General features: G+C 39.4%; 1 protein-coding gene across 4 annotated transcripts in view; it reads right to left on the bottom strand.

Moving 5' to 3' along the window:
• ZFPM2 (zinc finger protein, FOG family member 2) overlaps positions 1-22,699 on the bottom strand; it is a 307,375-nt gene that overhangs the window by 138,936 nt on the left and 145,740 nt on the right. For all 4 annotated transcript variants that reach the window (XM_071738185.1, XM_071738186.1, XM_071738184.1 and 1 more), the window contains one exon: positions 19,919-20,037. In XM_071738185.1, the coding sequence (XP_071594286.1) occupies positions 19,919-20,037 (119 nt within the window). The remainder of the gene's footprint in view (positions 1-19,918; positions 20,038-22,699) is intronic.

Genomic DNA, 22,699 nt, shown 5'->3' with positions numbered 1-22,699 from the left:
TTCTCATACATCCCATGCAATACCCTCAGGGCTTTGCTTTTGTTTCTTTGACCAAATCTTGAAAAGTCTGACAATAAGAATAACCATATTTTTCAGCAGAACAGCATTGTGGTGCTTTGTGTTTTCTGACTGTTCATCTCCACCAGTAATCGTAAACTGCTGGCACTGATGCCAAGTTCAGTACAGACAGATTTATGCTGGCAACAGATGAGCCTCTGAGCTTTTTAAAATAAATTTGGCAGCAGGCACTAAAAGAGTTCACCACCACTGATCTAGATTACATCCTTCTTTATCTGCAAATGAGTTTCAAAATTCCCATCTAAATAAATGCTCGCAATTTATTTGTTTTTTCTTCTAGTATGTTAATGCATATAGGAAGAATTGCCTGAAATCATCTGCAAACTTGCTGCATTTTTCATTTGCTGTATCTAAAAAACTCAAGTCTGATGCTTTAGTGTAATGTAACTGTTGTTTATTATACTAATTTTTATTATCTCCATTTTAGATTTTATCTTCCACACTTGCTTGTTGCCATTGCATTCACACGTCTGGCTTAAAACCTAAGCTAGCTGAGACCAGCAGCTGCCTTTTAATATCAGGTTGAGGCAGGGTCTAGCACAGAGAAGCAGTAGTTCCCAACAATAACCTCAACATACTAAAGGACTACAGATGTTGAATATCATAATAATGATTGTATCTTCCTTAGACAGTGATTATTAGTAAAGCTGTACAGCTTTCAAAGAGTCCTTGTTTTTACTTTTCACCAGCAGCTGAAGTAAAGAACACATTTCTATTGCAAGATGAAGCTGTACAATCTCATCCAACAAATGATCTCACTCTGACCCTCACACTAACTTTGCTATTAAGCAAAAACAGGCACATTTTCAAATATTGATTCCAACTAATGTCTGATCCTAACAGGCATGATCTTATCGGGGCCCCACTATAATAGAAGGAGTGTCAGAGTTAAACAGAATAGTTTTAGATAAGATCATAATCTTCCTCACCATGATGTGATGCTATCACTGAGTGAGTATAGTATTTGAAGTAATTATCATTAATAGATATTGGCAACAGGAAGAGTGGTCACTGCTAAGACCTAAACAAATTTGTGCATGATAAAATAAAACAAGTTTTATCTGAATGGTGGACAAGGATATGTTATGTGCTGTAAGAGACTTTTCTGCCTTTATTTTTTTTCTTGGAAATGATGGATATTTAATTAAGAGAGAAATACTGAGTAGCAACATTGCTACTTTAGTTTCTGCTGTAACTTATGTTTGGTGGCAAACTGCTTTAGCCTTCCTGCTACTTTCCTGATGTCTATCTTGACCAGACATCCCACAACATGTTTTGTGGACAGACCCATATCCCAGGGTTTGTCTGATAAGCTACGGCCACAGCTGATTTCATGGCACACTTCCCTGTTAGCAGAGAGTGGAGGGGTAAGAGGTTGTCTTACAGGAGGTGTGAGAAACAAATGGTCATCTTTCTAGATGACCTAGAACGCTCCACAGCTGTTTTCTCATTCAAATTATTCTTTGTGAGAACATGGGGCATGAGACAGACCCAAGGTGGGCTAGCCTAGAGGACTGTTGTCTAAGGTAAATGTGGGCTGGGGCAAAAGCCACAAGAGAGGCACAAGATTGAAGGACATCTGGCTTACTTTGATTTTTGCCTCTCCATTTGTTCTGTTTGTCGTAGACTTTCTGTATTTTTCAGAAAGATGAAGGTACTGTAAAGGGAACACCTGCTTTGATGTGGCAAATTCTCTGTGAAGCTCTTAAGTCTTTCTCCCCCAAGCTGTTTGAGCATGTAAGGCCAAAAACCGCCCAGAATGAAAATAATAATTTGTAGCCCTGGTAAAAATGTTATCAACCTAGGAAAATGGAAAACACTCGTATCAAAATAAAAAAATAAAAAAAAAAAAGAAAAGAAAATAAAATAAAAAGTTGACCTTTCTTATGTGTGTGGTTTTTGTAGTGAAATAGCACGAGCATAGTCTAAACTTTCATGTACCAAAGCCATATAAAAATAATACATGAGAATAAGGTGCAAATGTAAACCCCTGTAACTATCTACCATTTGTAGAAATAAGCAAGTGTGCAACATGTAGACTTAAAAGGGAACAATCAGATTTCCAAGGATTAGTGTCCTCATCTATTGTGATAACTAATTTGAACCCTGATATGCTATTTTTCATCCTTACAACACTTACAGACATAAGCTAATTATGTAAATTAAAAAAAATATTTCTAAATTAATAGGGTACTGGCCAAGTGTACCCAAATATTGGTCTTATACACAAAAATCCACACACAGCTTTTCTACTTATCTTCATGTATTTGTCTTCTCAAATGTGTGATTAACTCCAGAGCACTGAAATCTTTTTGATAATCGCTGAAGATGAATGTATCAGGACAATCAGCAGCATATGGAACACCGAATGCTGCCAGATGTTAACACACTAAAATAAAGCAGAACCATCCATGTACTCCATATCTTGTCTAAAAATAATATACTCATTGACCTTAACCCTATCAAACCACCCCCATCTTCAAGGTCAAATAAAATAACAAATATTTATCTTCTATGGAGAGGTTTATAGGCTGTACTTGCAGTGTTTAGTGTCACAAAGTGGTAAGCATAAGCCCTGCTGCTTTCAATGAAAGCTTGGGGTGCTCAGCATCTCTCACTGGTGCTCAGTGTTAGGCAAAATCAATTCTCAAGTGCATTAATAATCACTGTTAAAAATTTGTGTTCATCATACATTCCCTTTCATCACTTTATGTTTTTTCAGACTATACAGGGGAAACAGAAAAAACACCTAGTGTGAAAAATGCAGGCATATAAACTGTGGACTCTAAGACATACTTCATTTAGAAGAGATTTGCATCCGTTATATGTTGCCTTGAAAGAATAACTTCAACAATTTTTGTTAGCCCAATAAATTTTTGATGTGGTAATATCAATGCAGCATTCTGCTGCAGTTGTACTGAGGTTGAATACCACACTGCAGTGGGCCAGAGTACTGAATGCCATTCCCTGAGCCTGCTCACTTTCCCATGCCTTGAACTATCCCAAAGCAGACCTTGCAAGTGCTCCTGTCCAGGGAAACACAGAAAACAATGGGAACAAAGTGATCACATTTCTGAAGAGTTCAAGAGACCTCACAGTTATGGTAGTTATAATGAACAAGAATTAGATAGTCAAGTGTCTTTGTTATGACTGACAAGGAAATGTTTATTAAAGGTCAGAGAGGCCATTTAGTCCCATGTATGCCACTAGGCAAAGTGTAGTAGGGGCTACTACAAAGCCACTTAAACCCTGCAACAAGCACTAACAATTGGCTTGGAGGAGGGAATGCAAGGAATGTTAAGGAGGCACAACCATACCAAGTGTTCTCAAGTTTCAAAACACGGATATTCTTCTCATTTTCCACCACTGCAGGTGGTGATGGAGGGGGAAGAGTTTTCAAAAGTAATTAGTGTATATGCAGTCATCTACAGCACACAGGTACCTTGTATTGTAAAAGTATGTATTAAAGAGACAGACTAGCACACAAACAGTACCCCAAAATGACCACTGAGGATGCTGGTGATGCCAAAAGCCTCCTCACAGATGTTTCCACATCTATCCCATAGTGTGTGCTCTGTTTTTCAGCCTGCTGAATCAGGGCTCTGGTACCTGATAGTGGATAACTGACTAAAGAAATCAAGATTCAGCTTACTCCCTGAGGCATGCTGTACCACCAGATCAAAGTGCACACATTTGGCATCTGCAAATGCATTACCATTGCTCTCAGATTGCAAATCTGTGACACTTAAACCCGGGACAATGATCCTTATAAATCAGACAGCATTACTGAAAAAAGAGGTACAGAATACTCTAGAAATAAAGTTCTAAGTACAGCTGAAAAAAAAGAAAAGAAAGAAAAAGCTACACTGAATTAATATTTGGTTACACATAGGGTGTTATTTCTAACTTTAGTTAGCAAGGAACTGGAGTAGGAAGGGAGAATATTCAGAAATAAAAAAAAGCTGCAGGCAATTGGGAAGGGACATGCCAAAGAAATATAGTGGCTTATTTCTTTATCTCCCAGCAAGCCCTTGTTATATTTCAATTAGATTTTGAAAACGAATCCTATATTGGTGTGACCAACTGTCTACCTAACTGTAATGTCCCATCTGCCATTTTTTGCAAAAAATAGTGTCTTATTCCGACCTTTTAAAGCCAATCTTGAAAGATTTTAGCTACCTGCAGGCGTGTCTGGGCAGCTGATCAAGTGAATTTCGCTGCAGACATTTCTCAGCATCAGGGTGCCAAAAGCTACAGGGTCATCTGCTTCATTTCCTCCCCCCGCCACAGCTCAGCTGCGCCTACACCACTCCTGTTGTCCTGCTCCATCCTGTTCTTAAACTTACCAGCAACAGTTTTACTACAACCTCCTGAATCTCTTCCAGCTTTTGACTCCCACTGCAGTCAGAAAGCTCTATCTAACCTAAATCTTCCTTGCTGATATATATATCTACAAGTCTGAGGGGTTCACCTAAGGCAACCCATCATATCCTTCCATGAACCATGACACAGGTGGACCCAAGAAGCGAGGGAACTCCTCCACCACAGATATCTACACTATTAAGATGTTTTTTTAGTTTAGAGGAGGGGAGGTTTATTGACCAGAGAAAGTAGTAAGGTAAAATAAGTGGATACCAAAAGAAAATAACACAATCTGGAATTTAATAAATACGAATAACAAGATGCAATATTTTAATGTTGCAAATGTATTCACATCCAAGAAGAAAGACCATCAAAACAGAGAGATAAGACTAATATATACTATGAAGTCCACAGACAAATTAAAAATTAGCAATAGAAGAACCAAGCCTGCTTCAACACAAGCAGAAAAGAAGAAACTAAAATATTCTGGACCTAGTATTGTTTTCAGCTTTACTGCCACCTTCTCTTTATGCTAATTTGTCCCACTTTTCTTCCAAAAGTGAGGACAACAGCTTGTAGTGGGGGAGAAAAGGAATAATCCTTCCTCACCTTCCCAGCATGAAGGCATACCTCCCTCAGCTCCCCTAAACTTGTCTTTATTGTCTTCACACATGGCAGGAGTTTCAGATTCATCTTTTAAAAAAAGTGGTCACTCATGCCCCTGTGCAGGGACTGTCATGTGGAAAGGAAAGATCCAAAGAAAAAAAAAAGGTTATTTTGGGAAACATGAGTCTTTTATAAATCAATTTAACATCTTTGTCAGTGACATGGACAGTGGAATCGAATACTTCAAGAAGCAAGTCTTGAATGCAGAGGAGCAGGCTGTCCCGCTGTGCCGAAAGGCAAACCGGTGGGGAAGACGACCAGTCTGGCTGAACAGGGAGATATTGGATGAAATTGGGGTAAAAAAAGAGAGCTTACAGACTGTGGAGAAAAGATCTTGTTACTCAGGAAGAGTTTAGGAATATAGTTAGGTCATGCAGAAAGAAAATTAAAGACAAAAGCACAATTTGAACTTAATCTTGCCACTTCTGTTAAGGATGTTGCTTCTCCCAGGCAGCCATCAGCAGGACAAGAGGGCATGGACTTAAGCTCTGTCAGGGGAGGTTTAGGTTGGATATTAGGAAGAAAGTATTTACATAGAGGGTGATCAGGCATTGGAATGGGCTATCCAGGGAGGTGGTGGATTCTGTATCCCTGGAGGTTTTTAAAAAGAGACTGAATGTGGCACTCAGTGCTATGGTCTAGTAACAATGGCAGAAGTGGGTCAAGGGTTGGACTTGATCTCTGAGGCCCTTTCCAACCTGGCAGATTCTGTGATTCTATGAATCCACACTCAGCTAGTTTGCTGACATCACCACACTGTGTGGTCAAGTCAATACACTGGAGGGAAGGGATGACAGGCTTAAGATGTGGACTCGTGCAAACTATATGAAGTTCAACAAGGCCAAGTGCAAGGTTCTTCACCTAGGTCAAGGTAATCCCACAAATGAATACAGGTTGGGAGGACAAATGATTGCAGACAGCCTGGAAGAGAAGGACTTGGGGGTGGTGGACCAGAAGCTGAACATGAGCTGTCAATGTGCACTTGCAGTTCAGAAAGCCAACAAGGTCCTGGGCTGCTTCAAAAGAAGCACAAACAGCCAATTGAGGGAGGTGACTCTCCCCCTCTACTCTGCTCTTCTGAGACCCCACCTGGAGTACTGTGTCCAGTTCTGGAGTCCCCAGCACAAAAAAGGACACAGAGCTCCTGGAATGTGTCTAGAGAGCCACTAAAATGATCAGATGGCTGGAACACCTCCCCTGTGAAGACAGGCTGAGGAAGCTGGGGCTGTTCAGCCTAGAGAAGAGGAGGCTCTGAGGTGACCTCACTCATAGCAACATTCCAATGTCTGAAGGGGGCCTACAATAAAGCTGGGGCAGGGCTTTTTACACAGGTGTGTAGTGAGAGGACAACTGGACATGGTCATGGACAACTCCCTTGAAGAGGGGAGATTTAGGTTGGACATTGGGAAGAAATTCTTTAACCTGAGGGTGGTGAGACACTGGAACAGGCTCACAGGGCTGCCCCCTCCCGGGAAGTGTTCAGGGCCAGGTTGGATGGGGATTTGGTCAACCTGGTCTAGTGGAAGGTACCATGCACGGGGATTGGAACTAGATAATCTTTAAGGTTCCTTCCAACCCTAGCTATTCTATGGTTCTATGAAATAATAGACATTGCTAGCATATATGAAGTTTTTATTAAAAAAAAAATCCCTTCTATGTTTTCCAGATATCAAATAAAAAGTCAAAACCAAGATATAAAATCCTAATCTGTGACAGAAAGAATTTTAAGTTACAGGACATTTCCTCAGAGTAAGAATAATCTACATAAAATATGATATTATCTCAAATGCTATGTAGTTTATTCTACATGCATCAGTAGCATTCAGACTGCTATCGTTCCCTCAGTGCACAGGAAGGACAGTATTTTTTCTATATAGAACTCAGTCACTAAATATATTAAAAGAGCTCAAACAAAAATATTAATATGACTATATTTAATGTTTCAAAATTTGTGAAACATTTTGTAAATATACTGAAGTAACCTTGCCTTCTCTCTAGTCTGTTGAATACACGAGACAATGCATCAGTGAAAAGAGAGGGGGCAAAAGTTTATTAATGAATACTAAGTCATTTAAGATGGGACACTAAGATGAAGCAGCAACAAATCTGATGAAGCTATGTACATGCTTTATCATGTATGGAATATCAGGACATGCACAGAATCCTGTAAATAAATAACATCAGCAGGTAGAGGACTATCTGTGCATCTCTTGCTGAAGCCTGTCCCTTGCTGTGTGTGGTCTGGGGCTGGCAGGGAGGGCAAGGGCAGGAAGTGATGGTGCTTCCTGGACGCTGTGCAGCAGAGCCCTAATGGCTGGAGCTGATCCTCTTTTCAGCTCCCTCAAAGCCTGAGGAGCCACCATGGGATTAGATAGATGAGCTTGTTCTTCAGGTTTGATAAATGAAGCCCAGGACATTTACAAACTTCACTCAGCACTTAAGATCTCAAACTAAGCTCTCTATTGCCTTGTGCAAAGTAGATCTGCTGCATCTGGAAAAGGACAAATTTTGCTACTGGCTATGTGATGCCACAACATCATTAGAAAAGGAGTTGCAGCTGAACAGAGAAGAAAGTTTATTAAAATGTTAGTGTTCCAAATAAGACTCTTTTTAGGTCATTTTAAAGGTCAATATTTTCTTTTAACTAGAATATACTGTTTTTAAATACTCACAAACACTTACATTGTGTGAAACTATATATTTATGTACAAATATATATACTTAATTTTTTAAAATATATATCTGTATTGACACACACTGTACTAACTATAATTATTATAAATACTGAAAGCTTTTTTTTCTGTTCAAAACATTCAAAAGCACACTTTCACTGAATGCAGTTAATTTAGCTGGTAACGAAACAACTAGAAATACTTTTTATTCATATTCATGCATATTCAGACAGAAGGAGAACTGGTGTCTGGAATTTAGATCACTCCATCACAGAGTATAGAAGTGAGCAGCAAGCAGCCACTGTCTTCAGTGAAACCACAGGTCCATTCCTCTATTTGAAGTTATTCTTTTATTTATATGAAGATAGACAGTAATTCCAAATCTTTTTATTTTTGCTGTGATTTGCTGTCTTAGTCTGAACAATCTCTTACACCTCCAAATGGTGAATTTTCACAGCAAAATTTTCTCTACAGCACACTTTATGCCAAACAACTGTCCATTGCTGCCTCCACAAATCTTAAGGAAAGATGTGTTGATGTTTTCATAATCACGTCACTTATATATCCAGACAGTACAACTGGACAAGGTTTTGAGTGCAACGCAAGTGCTACTACAGATCCACAACAGCATCATTGTGCTTTTCTCCACTACTAAAGTACACCAAAGCTATCCTTTTGGCATGTATACCTTTAGGTCTAATTGCACCAAAGAAATTCAGGAACATCCAGGACATTTTATTTTCCAGTGGTCAAGGAAAGGTCTCCAGGCCTTTCGGTTCAATGCCCACTGTAACTACCAAATTCTTGGCTTAGCAACATAAACATCTTGGTAGTCACAAGCCCTTTCATAGCTTTATGTTCCACTAAAATTACAGAGCTGGGATTTCCCATGCTTTTTCTATGAATGTGAAACTACTGAAGAAAAATGTGTCAACATTTTAGAAACTGAAATTTTATTTCAGACTGAAAAAAATTGTGTTGTTTTACATTTAGTGAGAAGAAAGTTGTTTCAAAAACTGCTGAATATTTAAATCTGAAATTTTATGTTTGCTTTGTCTATAATAATACATATGTTTCACAAATAAGAAGAAATACCATTTTATAAAGCATGAATTTTAAAAATTCTTCAGAGGAGAACATTTATGTTAAATTCCTCACCATAAATGTGAGAGTTAGGTATTGTCTGTTAGGTATTTCAGTGTAGTGAGCTACATGAATGACCTTAAACGGTGCTAAGTCAATTATTTCTCTCACACAGATTTTTAAAGTAAGACTACATCCCATTCTAATAATTGTGTTATAAATTTAGTGAAATCTACAGTAACAAGATAAGCATTTGAGTCCTAAGAGTTACAGCACAAAGAAGATTAGACTTGATGGACATAGTCTAGCAGCACAAGAGTATACTGGTACTGCAGAGCTTAGCAGTGCAGTGTGTGCTCCAGTACCCATTGACTTCTCTCTGCTTTTCCTCACATCCTGAAATGGAAGAGCCTGGCACTTGCAGAAAATGTCCCCTTCTGCTTTGCTGCCAGGGAGGCCCAGAATGAAATTTTCTTGCCCTTTTTCAGTCCTGGGCTCCTGACCTTGCCCCACCTTCTTCCTCTGAGCCATCCCTTCACTCTGCTCTCAGCAGCTCCTTGGAAATGTACCCCAGGGAACAGCCCCTATTTGAGAAGGACCTCCCTATTGGAATGAAGATTGATGAAATAGGGCAGATAGTTTATTGAGTTTTCTCCCAGGGTTAGTTCAATGGCTATGACTGGCAATATCTACTAGCTAATTACAATAGTATTAGGAGAAGGTCTGCTCAAGTGGAATGCTTATAGCAAGCATCAGGTTAACTGAATTATTTTTTAAAACCTTTGAAGTGACAGCAGTAATTTTAAATAAAAGTTGATGTTCTGCTGTTTTGATAAACAGGTGTCAAAATGAACCACAGGTACGTGTAGTGTTAAAAAAGGGCTGTGAGCAAGGAAAAGAGGCTAAAAGACAAAACCAAACGTGAAAAACCGCTATTGACATAATAATACATTCTGGAAACCATCTATTCAGAAACAAAGAAATAAAAAGGAACAATGTAATTTAAATCCTGTCTTCCTGTGAACATTTGTGCTTTTTTTGTTTTTAAAACAAACAATATCTATATGTCTCTAAAGTATCTTGAAATTAAGGCTATGGTAATGGCATGCAATACCAATACCAGTACACTAACAGCAGTTAAATGGGGGTGCATGATCAGCACACTCTTTCTTTTCATTGACCATGTTGCTTCATCACCTATTCACATTCTAGAAACTACTTCCACACCCTGGAGAAGACCACTTCAGGCTTTTTTCAAGAGGGTATTTATTTCAATTGTTACTACACCTTGATATGATATTAGAACATGCTTGATATTAACTCTGTTGTGCAAATTAAATAAAGGAGCAGAAATAACTATTTTTTGAAAGAAAATCAGCATTTAGGCTACAATTAGCCACAAAAGCGCTTAATTTTCAAAAAACTTTTCTTGTGATTGCACCCTCTTCAAATCCATGTCTGTATAAATAGGAGGGCACTTTATAAAGTGAGGCAATGTGAAGTGATGTGTTCTCAAAAACCATCATGGATGGACATGAGGATGTTCACAACATTCCAGCATTCCTTCTGGTTTTTTCAGTGTTTCAGTTTGTGTGACGTGGTCAACCCTGACATGTGCACAGTGCATGAGCACATTGCTGTATGTGTGACATAATGTGCTGTCCAGAAGCAGTGTTACATTAACGTCTGCTAGTATTTTGGACAGATGGAAGTGTTTTTAAACTAGTGTTAAACACGAAAAGCCTGACAGTAACAGCAGAAAAAAATGAGAAAGAAATGCTTTTTTCAGTCACAAAAGCATAAGTACAATATAATAAAGATTAGAATCAAGGTCTATTAATCAATACATTATTTTTGGTAATTAAATATAAAAATGGCTCTGTGGTGGATAACAGCCAAAATCACCATTTGTAGGTAAATGCCTAAAGATAAAAACTGGCTTATCTGTTTCCATGTTTGGACAAGAGACTACTGCCAGACTACAGCTTGACTGCAGTCTACAGACTGACTGCAGACAGACTACCAACAGACTACTACTGTGTTGGTGGCTATACAGAACATCCAACCAAAGTGCCCAGCAAAGTCTCACACTGCAACTTCAAAGATTAAAAGTTGCTGGCTACCACAGATAAAAGTTTTCTGACCTAAAGCGACCAGCCAGAGATTAGCAAGTGACTAACTTAACTCTGTTTTGAACCTTGGCTCCTCAGGCCCTCACACCCTACTCAGTCAAATGGTTTCATGAGGATATCTTCCAGAAGTGTCACTTTGGCGCTGAACCCCCCAGATCCCATTAAAGGGTCCCTGCTGTATCCCACATCTTGCCTGCCCCAACCCTGCATGTTCTCCTAACGCGGATTCCCTTCACAGCCACGTTGAATCCTCTTTTCCTTATCAGGCTGATACAGGCCTGCCCCGCATGATCCTCCCTGTGACAAGACGATGAGAACGGGGGTCAGGATCCAGCTGCTCATTGTTTTGCTTTATAAAACCCTGCCATGGGCACAGATTAACACCAAAAACTCGATGGCAGCAGCCAAGGGAAAAGGACTTCCAGAATGCCTCCACTCGACTATTGGAGCGATGGCACAAGCAGCTGTTCAACATCCATCATCGGCTACATAGTTCTGTGCTACTTTTGTTCCAAGGGCTTCATTCCCACCAAGATGTCCCCTTCGGAGGGCAAAATATCTTCCTCTGGAAAAAGCAAGCAAACAGCTTTGCTTTTTCTTAAATATCCTGCTACTGCTTTTAATTTAGAGCTGCTTATGTGCAGCAGCTACTCTTTCAGTGGTCTGCATGACCACCCTAGAGAGGTCTTCTGTTCTTCTCACCTGCCTGTTCACGCTAGATTTGATATCTCTGTAAAGCCACCTTCCTGTTAAATACAGGAATCACAAGCTAGGAGTTTCATGCTTAGAAATATACTCCTGTTTACTTGTGTCCATGAACTACTGAATTTTCTTAAATGCAGCAAGGTGCAAAGTTAGAGTCTTCCCTGTAAAACTAATGAATAGACATGTTGCCCTCCTTGTAGAGCTGGGTTCTCACCAACTTTAGATAGAAAGAAGTATTGTACAAAACTCTTCATGTGTCTGTCAATGCAGCAAGATTACTTTAAATCTTGAACAAGCTGGAAACATGTAGCTAATATTTTTTTATTATAAAACATGAAAAAAAACCACATTATTTTAGAAGTACACCTCCTGAGCTTGAAAAGATACTAATGTGCATTTAATTTTCTTGGGACTATGAACTACTGTGGAACAGTTGATGAAGAGAGGAAGAAATGGCAGGATTTGGCAAGGACGTTGGGCACTTTGGTTGGAGCTACTGCATGGACATGGAGACAGCCAGTAGTCTGTCTGTAGTCATGCTGTAGTCTCTAGTTCTCTTGTTTAAACATGGAAAAGGATAAGTCAGTTTTTACCTTTAGATCTTACCTGCAAATGGGGATTTTGGCTCTTATTACCACAGAGGACTTGGCAAGGGATGCAAAGAATAAGAAGGGCTTCTGCAGGTATGTCATCCAGAAAAGGAAGGGCCAGACCAAATGAGCAAGACTGGCAAACTGGTAACAATGGATTAAGAGAAGTCTGAACTACTCAACAACTTTTTTGCCTCAGTCTTCACCACCAACCTCTCTTCCCACACCTCTCCAGTGAATGGACCAACAGGGCAAGAACTAAAGGATCAAAGTCCCTCTGACTCTAAGTGAAGATCATGTTTCTGGACACCTGAGGAATTGAGCATATGTAAGTCTATAGAACCTGACAAGATGCATTCTGGAGTCCTGAGGGAATTGGCTGATGTGGCAGCCAAGCTACCCTCTGTGATATTTGAAAAGTCATGGCAGCAAGGTAGAATCCCTGGTTCCTGGAAAAGAAGCAAACACTGTACCCATTTTTAAAAAAGGGTAGAAAGGAGAACCTTGGGAACTACCAACATGCAAACCTCACTTCTGTGCCTAGGAAGATCATGGAACAGATCCTCCTATAAGCTATGCTATGGAAATTCGAAGACAAAGAGGTGATTCAAGGCTTTACCAAGGGCAAGTTCTGCCTGACCAAACTAGTGGCCTTCTAGGATGGAATGACTACACCAGTGGACAATGGAAGAGATACAGATGTCTGATATCTGGACTTCTGTCAGGCTGCTGACTTGCTCCTCTACAGTATCCTTGTCTCTAAATTGGAGAGATATGGATTGGATGGGAAGACTGTATAGTGGATGAGGAATTGGATGAATGATTGCATAGAGATGGTAGTTGTCAATAGCTCAGTGTCTACATGGAGATCGGTGATAAGTGGTATCCCTCAGGGGTCTGTACTGGGTCCAGTACTGTTTTATATCTTCATCAGTGACATAGACAATAGGATCAAATGCACCATTACCAAATTTGTCAGTGACATTCAGCTGTGTGGTGTGGCTGACATGTCTGAAGGTTCAGATGCCATGCAGCTGAGAGCAGGAGAATTTTGCCAGTTTGGCAAAACTACAGAAAAAAGACCATTAGAAGTATCTAAATAGGAGATCTATCACTCCATTGATATTGCAGAGCTGCTTTCCAATGTATTTGTGAAGTTTTGGCAGTCCAGTGAAGTTCCCACTGACTTGGAAAGGGGAAACATAACCCCCCTTTTCAAAAAAGGAAAAAAAGAAGACCCAGGGAATTACAGGCTGATCAGTCTCACCTCTGTGCCCAGCAAGATCATGGAGCAAATCCTTATAAAGGCTCTAAGACACATGGAAAATGTGAGGGTGGTTGGTGGCAATCATCATGGTTTCACCAAGGGCAAACTGTGCCTGCAAATTTGGTGGCCTTTTATGATGGGTAGAGCAACTGATGTCATCTACCCGAATTTGTGCAAAGCATTCTACATTGTCCCACACAACATTTTGGTCCCTAAATTGCAAATATATGGACTTAAAGGATGGGCCTCTTGGTGGATAAGGAGTTCTCTGGATGGTTGCACTCAAAAGAGCAGTGGTAAACGATGGCTTGATGCCCAAATGGACAACAGTGATGAGTGGTGTTCCTCAAGGATCGATACTGAGACCAGTGCTGTTTAACATCTTCGTTGGAGACAAGGACAGTGCTATTGAGTGCACCCTCAGTAAGTTGCTGATGACACCAAACTGTGTGGTGTGACTGACACACTGGAGGGAAGGGATGCCACCCATAGGGACTTCGACAGGCTTGACAGGTGGAGCCATAGCAACCTCATGAAGTCCAAAAGGGCCAAGTGCAAGGTCCTGCACCTGGGCTGAGGCAATCCCAAGCACAAATACAGGTTGGCCAGAGAATGGACTGAGAACATCCCTGAGGAAAAGAACTTGTGAGTGTGGGTTGGTGCGAAGCTCAACACAAGCCAGCAACATGCACCTGGAGCCCAGAAAGCCAAGTAGGTCAAGGGAGGCGATTCTCCCCTCTATTCCACTCTCATGAGACCCCACCTGGAGTACTGTGACTTGTTCTGAAGCCCCCAGCACAAGGACATGGAGCTGTTAAATTGATCTTTGAGCTACCTGATCTAGTGGGAGGTGTCCCTGCTCATGGCACGGGGGTTGGACTAGATGATCTTCAAGGTCACTTCTAACCCAAACCATTCTATGATTCTATGATTTCTTAATGGGTTTTCATCACTCTGTAATTCAAGAGTATCGAGTAACTCATATGTAAGAAAAATAAAGAACATTTTTAGTCAATGAGTTATTTCAAGTTTACCATTAGAGTCTGAGTATCCTGCAATTCTGATACAGACTTTGCTCCTCTGTGTTTCCCAACAGTGCTGCGGTACTAGCAGTGAAGTCAACAGCTGCTACTGCTACTACAATTGCTGATGGCACTTAGCTCAGTTTTGTTCAAGGTACCCAACATTCCACTACTCCGAGATGTATATTGTTAATACACTTCAAGACAGAATCGTGAAAGATCTAAAAAGTATTTGACATCTGGCACGGTGGCTCAATTAATTACCGTGCTGAATTAATTAGCTTGCTCCATCTCCTGAGCCAACAGCAATGAGTCTGTATTCAGCAGCAAAGCACTGCTTGAAATAAGAAAGAATTCAACAGGATAGTTCATGTACAGGCTGTACACATTGCAAGGTTAGTAAGTAAGCTGTAACTGTTATATCTAGGTAACAAATCCTGTGAGGCATTGCTAAGACTAAACAGTTAAGTCAGATAAGACACTTCTAGTAAGGCTCAAATGTGTTTTCCAATGAAGGGGCCAGCTGCAAAAATTGTGATATTTAGTCATCTAAACTTCCCTGAATTTTCGTTTCCTTTCCTCTGTATACAAAAATTTCACATTAAAGCTCTTTTCCAAAAATTATTTTATGTTTATAACAGTGCAATGTTTAAAGTTCTCATTCAGAAATGAACTGAACCTGCTGTCAGTTGCTGATGTGAAAGTCTGATTGAATTCTAGGGAGGTGAGGCTTTACTCAAATGAGCTTTCCAAAACAGATAAAAATAACTTAAGTCAACAAACTCAGCTCCCCTTATGAACAACAGAGAGCAGTTTTGCTAGTGAGAAAAGTAATCAAATGTGTCAAACAAACAGAAAAATCATGCATGGACCAGAATAATTTCAAGGAAGAAAAAAAAAATTTAAAAAAGCAGAAGCTGGCATGAAGTTTGTGTTACTTAAACAGTAAATTAAAGTTCTATCAAAAGGTTTACATTTCTTCACACAGCATTTTAAAATAACAAATGTAGGATTACAGGAAACATCTGATATTGGGGAAAAAGAAACAATCCTCAGAATCACAGAATAATTCAGGTGGGAAGAGACCTCTGGAGGTCACCCAGCCCAAAGTCCTGCTCAAAGCAGGGCAAACTTCAAAATCAGATCCAACTTCGACATTAATTTTGATTGCTCAAGATCATACCCTTTGACTATCTCAAAGGATGGAATTGCTCAGGGGACAAAAGAATATTGCTGAGGACTATAATTCTGTCTTCAGGAACTTTTTCAGATTTTCAAGTATATTAAACTAGTAGGTCAAAACAAAAGTAAAATCTTTCAAATTTTAGTAAAAATAGACTTATGGGTTTTTTTCCATTTGAGAAGAAACAAATCAGTATCTTGACAGTTTAATGACAAAAATCTCCTGCAGATTTTCATCCCACATCTCTCTTAAATGGGTCAAGAAAGTTGTTCCATGCCATTATATTCTGTAAACTGAAAAGTCAGCTGTGCTCAATGCTTACTTAAAAGTTTGTTAAAGTAAAATATTTTAGCTAAATGTTTTTGCTGCACCAAAAGTGGTACTTGCCCAAATTTAGGAACTAATATGTGTCTGTTCTCCCAAAGGATCACAGGATCCTGTTCTACATCTCCTTGAGAAAAAAAAAATGAAAAAGGATGATAAACTGCTGTCATGTTGCAAATTTATCCTAATAATATCTGATAATGATAACTTTCAATATAATTTCCCGCACTCAAACATTATCTACAAGTCTTATATACCACAGGAAGTTGTACAAGTGTACAGGGCAATAGGGGAACAAGAAAACTAGCATTTCTCCTAAGGTATTATATGGACCAAATTTGAGCTACACCAAGACTAGGGTTTCTGTTGCATAAAGGCTGATGAATGTAGTAGTAGTGGAATCTTAAAAAAATATTTGAATTAGAATCATAAAATCACCAAATAATTACAGTTGGAAAAGACCTTTATGATCATCAAGCCCAGTTGTCAACCCAAAACCACCATACCCACTAAACCATGTCCCAAAGCACCATGTATTCTGAAGATCTCCAGGGATGGTGCTTCTACCACTTCCCTGGGCAGCCTTTTCCAATGTTTGACCACTCTTTCAGTACAGAAATTTTCCATAAAATCCAATCTAAACATCCGCCAGTGCAACGTAAGGCCACTTCCTCTCATCCTATCACTAGTTACTTGGGAGAGTGAAGAGACCAGCACCCACCTTGACACATGCTCCTTTCAGGTGTTGTAGAGAGAGTAAGTTCTCCCATCAGCCTCCTCTTCCCTAGACTAAGCAATCCTAATGCCCTGAGCTGCCCTAAGACTTGTGCTCTAGACCCTTCACCATCTTTGTTGCCCTTCACTGGACACACTCCAGTACCTCAATGTCCTTGAAGAGAGGGGCCCAGAACTAAACACAGGATTTGAGGTGCGTCCTCACCAGTGCCAAGAACAAGGGGCTGATCCCTTTTCCTTCTGGCTAGTCTGTTTCTGATGCAGGCCAGGATGCTGTTGGCTGCACTGGCCTCAGTGCTGGATCATTTTCAGCTGGCTGTCAACCAGATACTTTTTTGCTGGGCAGCTTTTCAGACACTCTTCCCCAAGCCTGTAGCATTGCATGGGATTGTTGTGACCCAAGTGGAGGACCCAGCACTTGGCCTTGTTGAACCTCATACAATTGGCCTTGGCCCACTGATCCAGCACCAATCCACTCATCCAGATCACTGATAAAGGTAATAAATAGCCCTGGGGAATACCACTTGTGACCAAATGTTAACTGGACTTAGCTTCACTCAACACAACTCTCTGGGCTCAGGAATCTAGCAAGTTTTTTACCCATCGAAGAGTACACATGTCTATGCCATGAGCTGCCAGTTTCTCCAGGAGAATGCCGTGGAAAACCGTGTCAAAGGCTTTACTAAAGTTCAGGTAGACAACATCCACAGCATTCCCCTCATCCAGTAGCAGGTCACCTCATCATAGAGGGAGAAAAGGTTGGTCAAGCAGGACCTGCCTTTCATGAAGCCATGTTGGCTGGCCCTGATCCTCTGGTTGTCCTGCACATGCCATGTGAGTGAACTCAAGGAGAACCACTCCATGATCTTCCTTGGTACTGAGGTCAGGCTTATAGGCTTGTGGTTCCCTGGATCCTCCTTGTAGATGAGTGTCATGCTGGCAGCCCTCCAGTCATCTGGGAACTCCCCTGTTAACCAGGACTGCTGATAAGTGATGAAGAGTGTTTGCCAAGATCCTCCACCAGTTCACCCAGTACTCTCATGTGGATCCCATCTGGCCCCATAGATTTTTAAATGTCCAGGTTCCATAGCAGATAATTACTGGCTTCCTCCTGGCTTATGGGCGAGGTTACTCTGCTCTCCATCCCTGTCTTCAAGCTCAGAGGGCTGAATATCCTGAGGATAACTGGTCTGACTATTAAAGACTGAAGCAAAGAAGGCATTAAGCACCTCAACCTTATCCTCATCCTTGGTGGCAATGTTCCTCTACCCACATTGAATAAAGGTTGGAGATTCTCCTTGTCTCTCTTTGTTCCTAATGTGTTTGTAAAAGTGTCTTTTGTTATCTCTTGTGAAGGTAGCCAGAATAAGCTATAGCTGGGCTTTTGCCTTTCTAATTTTCTCTCTGTATGACCTAACTAGATCCCTGTATTCTTCCTGAATTGCCTGCCCTTTCTTCCAATGGTGGTAAACTCTCCTTTTTTTCCTGTGTCCCAGCAAAAGCTCCCTGTTCAGCCAGGCCTGTCATCTTTCTCATCAGCTTGTCTTATGGCTGAATGATAGGTAGTAGTTACAAATGACATTTTATAAAAAAAAAATTTTTTTACAATGCTGACAGAATAAGATAGATTAAGAAATAGAAAAGAAAAGGAGAGAGGTATTAAAATTGTCTAGTTTCCCTTTTCTAACAGTAAGACAATTTGGTGTGTCCGGTACTGTTGAAAATCCATCCTTTATTCGGGTGCCTGAATTGGAAATCTGATCTGGGTTGAAAACACTGAACTTTAGGAAACATAGACAAAGGTTCTGTGCCACTTGTTAGCACTTTTTGATTAATAAATTATGCTACAGTATACAAAATATCAAGATGATAAGTGGCTATTTCATACCTTTAACAGAGCAACACTTCACTAAAATTTTAATATGCATATTTACAGAAAATAACATGCATACAATCCTGCAAGCCCTTAGGAAAAGTACTCCAATATAGGCATAAGTTATCCAGGGAGGCATTAAAAGACCTTTAGTTTCCCATTTTGCCCCACGCCCACATTACCCCCACCCATGCCCCCATGGATGGTACTTCAGCAACTCGGCATTCCCCACCTACTGCAGGTCCTCCAAGGGCAGGCCAATACCCTCAACACTGGGAAGCTCGGCTCCCCCGTTTAGAGCACAGCTGTATCTTCCCCAAATATATGTAATACACCTGTCTGAAACAGTTTTACAGATCTTTATGCTAATATATTCATGAAAAGTCTGTAATAGCAAGCAGTGATCTATATGAACATAATGGTTCTTCAGGAGTATCCCACAGAGCAATGCATGGTCCAAGATTTTCTAAAACCCTTTTTCAAGAGATATTTGCTACTTTTTTACACTTGGGGTCTCCTTTGCAGATATTCTCAGACAACTGATCTGAACTATATACAAATAATATTGAAGCTCAGACTTAAAACTAATACAAACAAAAATGAAGACCTAGGGATGACAGGATTTTCAGCACTCTGAACTGAGATCAGTAAAGCATTACTTAAAAGTAACATGGCCTACTTACTTTCTATAATCTGAATACAAAACCCACGACTTACTGGGAATATATTGGATGAAAGGTGCATTTTGATATCTTTCAAAATAATTTTAAACTTATGGAAGATCTTGCTATATTCAGTAATACTAAATGAAGGAATTTAATTAATTTTACAAAAAAAAAAAAAAAAAAAAAAAAGTAGCTATTTGTTTTCTATGCCATCCATTATTATAAATGCCATTATTATAATCCTATGAAATATTTTAAAATCCAATACAAAGTCAGATTCTACTGAAATGCGACTGCTTCCTTCAGTAAACAAGGAAGAGACATTTCCTTTCTGTAAAACAAGCAGCTTAATACTATTAACCTGTGCTCCAAATAACTTTATGTGGATGGTTGCCACCAGTTTTTTTTAGATTAACTAACTGGAAAAGAGATAAATAGCACTGTCTGTAAAAGCTAACAATGCCTGTTTTCAAACGCTCTGGCTGAGCAGTAGTTCAGGCTATTTCCCTAAAGAATGACATGGAATATAAAGAAGCAAAGCGTCTCGGAGCATCTACATACCAAGGTGTTATTATTCAGATCCATCTTCCCAGCAAAGGGCCCCCATGTTGTTCCAACCGGAAGCTGCTGCCGGCTCTGAATCTTGCGCTCCCCGTCTTTCTGGACCACCTCCAACTCTCCTGCAAACAAAGGAAACAAGCAGTGTTGAGAGTACTTTCACTTGTGCCTTGACAACAACCACCTCTGCCTTTGTGTTGGCTTTATACACACAATGTTCTGAGTACCCATATAATGAGAATTAATTATGCTTGTCTGAAAAACAACTGATCCTGTCATCCTGCAAAAGAAAACCAAACATTTTCCCCTTATAATTATATTCAAATTTGGTTTAGAAAGTCTTGCATCTTTTCCCATGCATTAGCGTTCAAAGGTATTTTTATTCAGAATAGTGGTTTCATAAGTTCTGAAGAATGCTGAGGAGGGAGAAGATGGCTGAAAGGAGAGAGTGCAATGGCATCCACACCTGGTAAATTAACCTTGATGCATTTTGCTGTCACAAGACTGCATTCTGAAGCATTCAGCTACTAAACATTTTAGAAACATAATTTAAAGTGATACAAAAGCAGAACAACTCTACTAATTTTGAAGAATCTACTAATATATTTACTAAATTTAAAATGCAAGGATTTTAAACTGAATGAGGTTTTACAGAAAGCAACATTTTAGAATTAGATCCAAACTAATTAAGATTCTTAGCTTAAGTTTTTAACAAAAAATATGTTAAAGCAAAAAGGGGAAGGGTATAGTATACTTTTTAAAACAAATTTTATTTTGGAAAAAAAGGACTTAAAAATCAACCCTAAAAAGTGAAATTGTTACTTTAGCTCATTTTACCCGTTCTGGGGCTTTTGGTGAAAAAAGAAGGCATAACACATAAGTATCATTAGTGTGGAAAAATGAAATTCAGTCACAATCTTTCTTCCTAGTACATTTTTCACTTCATTTCAGAGTAAAAAATAATACTCTGCACAACTCTTCCTTGAATGGAGTCTCTTTAATGAGCCTATTTTTCTCTGAGTAAATGTTTCATTTAAAAAAATGTAGCAACAGTTGTGCTTGGATACAGAATTTCTTTCAATTTTTCTAAACCAATTTAAATAAACTTTGCTTTCAAATTTTTAGGAGTATAGAATAGAACAACAGGAGACTGGTCTGTGCTTTTCTTGCCAGAATTTAACTGAATTTTTACATTCTGTTGCACTTCTAAGCTTTGGAAGTTCTGTCACAAGCAGCAGAGCTCACCTCAGTTTCTTTGTATGTAGTCATAATTTCCCCCAACCTGTTTTCTCTGCCTGCTAAAAAGCCCTTTCTTGCCTTTCCATACCAACCAGATGCAACAGTTAATTCTTGCCTTTTGCATACCCTTTCTCTATAGCTCTACCCCAAACCAGGATGATGCTTTTCCTCATAGTCAAGTCCAACTGTGCAAGAAGTCAACTTGTCCCAGATTTAGAACTGGCAGTTGTGAAATGAACCTTGGGCCGAAGGAAGTGAGTAACTCCTCCTGGCTTACAAGCAGTCTCCACAGATTTCCCTGAGCTAACCATTCCCATAGATGCCTGGATTTATGTTACAGTCAGGATGAGAAGGTTCTCATTGTCTGCAGGAGTTAATCTTGACCATTTTCCGAAGAGGAGACTTGGCTCCAGCTTCCATTTTTAAGCACAGAAATCTAAATTTCACCTCTGAGTCTTGCAGATTACAAAACTACTCCACGTAAAGTTGTGCATCAGATCCTTCCTGTAAACTGGAACAAATCTAGGAAATAGAGCTGTATCAGTGTACAAAAGCTTCAATGCATGCAGGCAGTTCCACATTGTGACAGTGCTATAACATTTTAAAAGGCTGTATGTGAGCAGGAAAATTTATGGGTTAATTATATCTAATTTACACATGAGATATAAGCATCCAAACAGAAAAAAAAAATAATTAAAAATGTATTTTTCCCTCTCACAGTCACAGTGTTACAAATTGTGTTAACTTTAAAAAATATCTCTGTATATGTTAATTATGGAAAAAAGAAATCTTTCTGATTCTGCAAGGTAACATGTTGATCACAGGCATACTGCAGCATTTTCTCTCTCCATAGAGATGAAAACTATAGCATTTGCTTGCTTTTACACAGTAAAAAACAGCTATGTCTATGGACATGTCACATTTAACTGATACCAGAGGAATCATGAGAATCTTTGAAAACCCTTTTAAAAAATAATTCAGCCTCCCTTTCTGCCACTGACATTTTTCATTTGAAAAGGGTTCAGACACAGTCAAACAGTGACTCCTTATCTGTACCTGTGGATTTACAAGCAGGTCTGTCTTTTAATGGATTAAGAACGACAAACTTAGGGCAGATCATACAGTGATACCTGAAAACCTACCTAAGTTTTAAGGTATACATCATTACATTTTATGGTTTAAATAAAATTAATAACATGAATCTTATACCTGGGAATGAGTTGAGGAAAACATAAAAATGAGCAATTATTTTCCAAAACTATTCTTTTTCTTCCAGTTGATAATTAAATAAGTTAATATGGATTCTTTCTCTCTTTTTTTCCCCCTTCTTTTGTTACAATCTCAGATTTTAGTTTTGGCACTACATTTCAATATGTATGAATACACTGAGATGTACTACAGATGGGGTAACATCATGCTGCTGTAATTTCCACTCCACACAGAACACTGCGACAGAGCAGTCGATTACAGACAGGGTTACTAAACATTTTGCTGCATAACCCTGTTTCCCTTGATCATAGTTCTCAAAAAATAAAAGGTACATTT

This window comes from Heliangelus exortis, chromosome 2, assembly GCF_036169615.1.
Source record: "Heliangelus exortis chromosome 2, bHelExo1.hap1, whole genome shotgun sequence".
Lineage (NCBI taxonomy): Eukaryota > Metazoa > Chordata > Aves > Apodiformes > Trochilidae > Heliangelus > Heliangelus exortis.
This window is presented reverse-complemented; position numbering and strand designations above follow the sequence as displayed.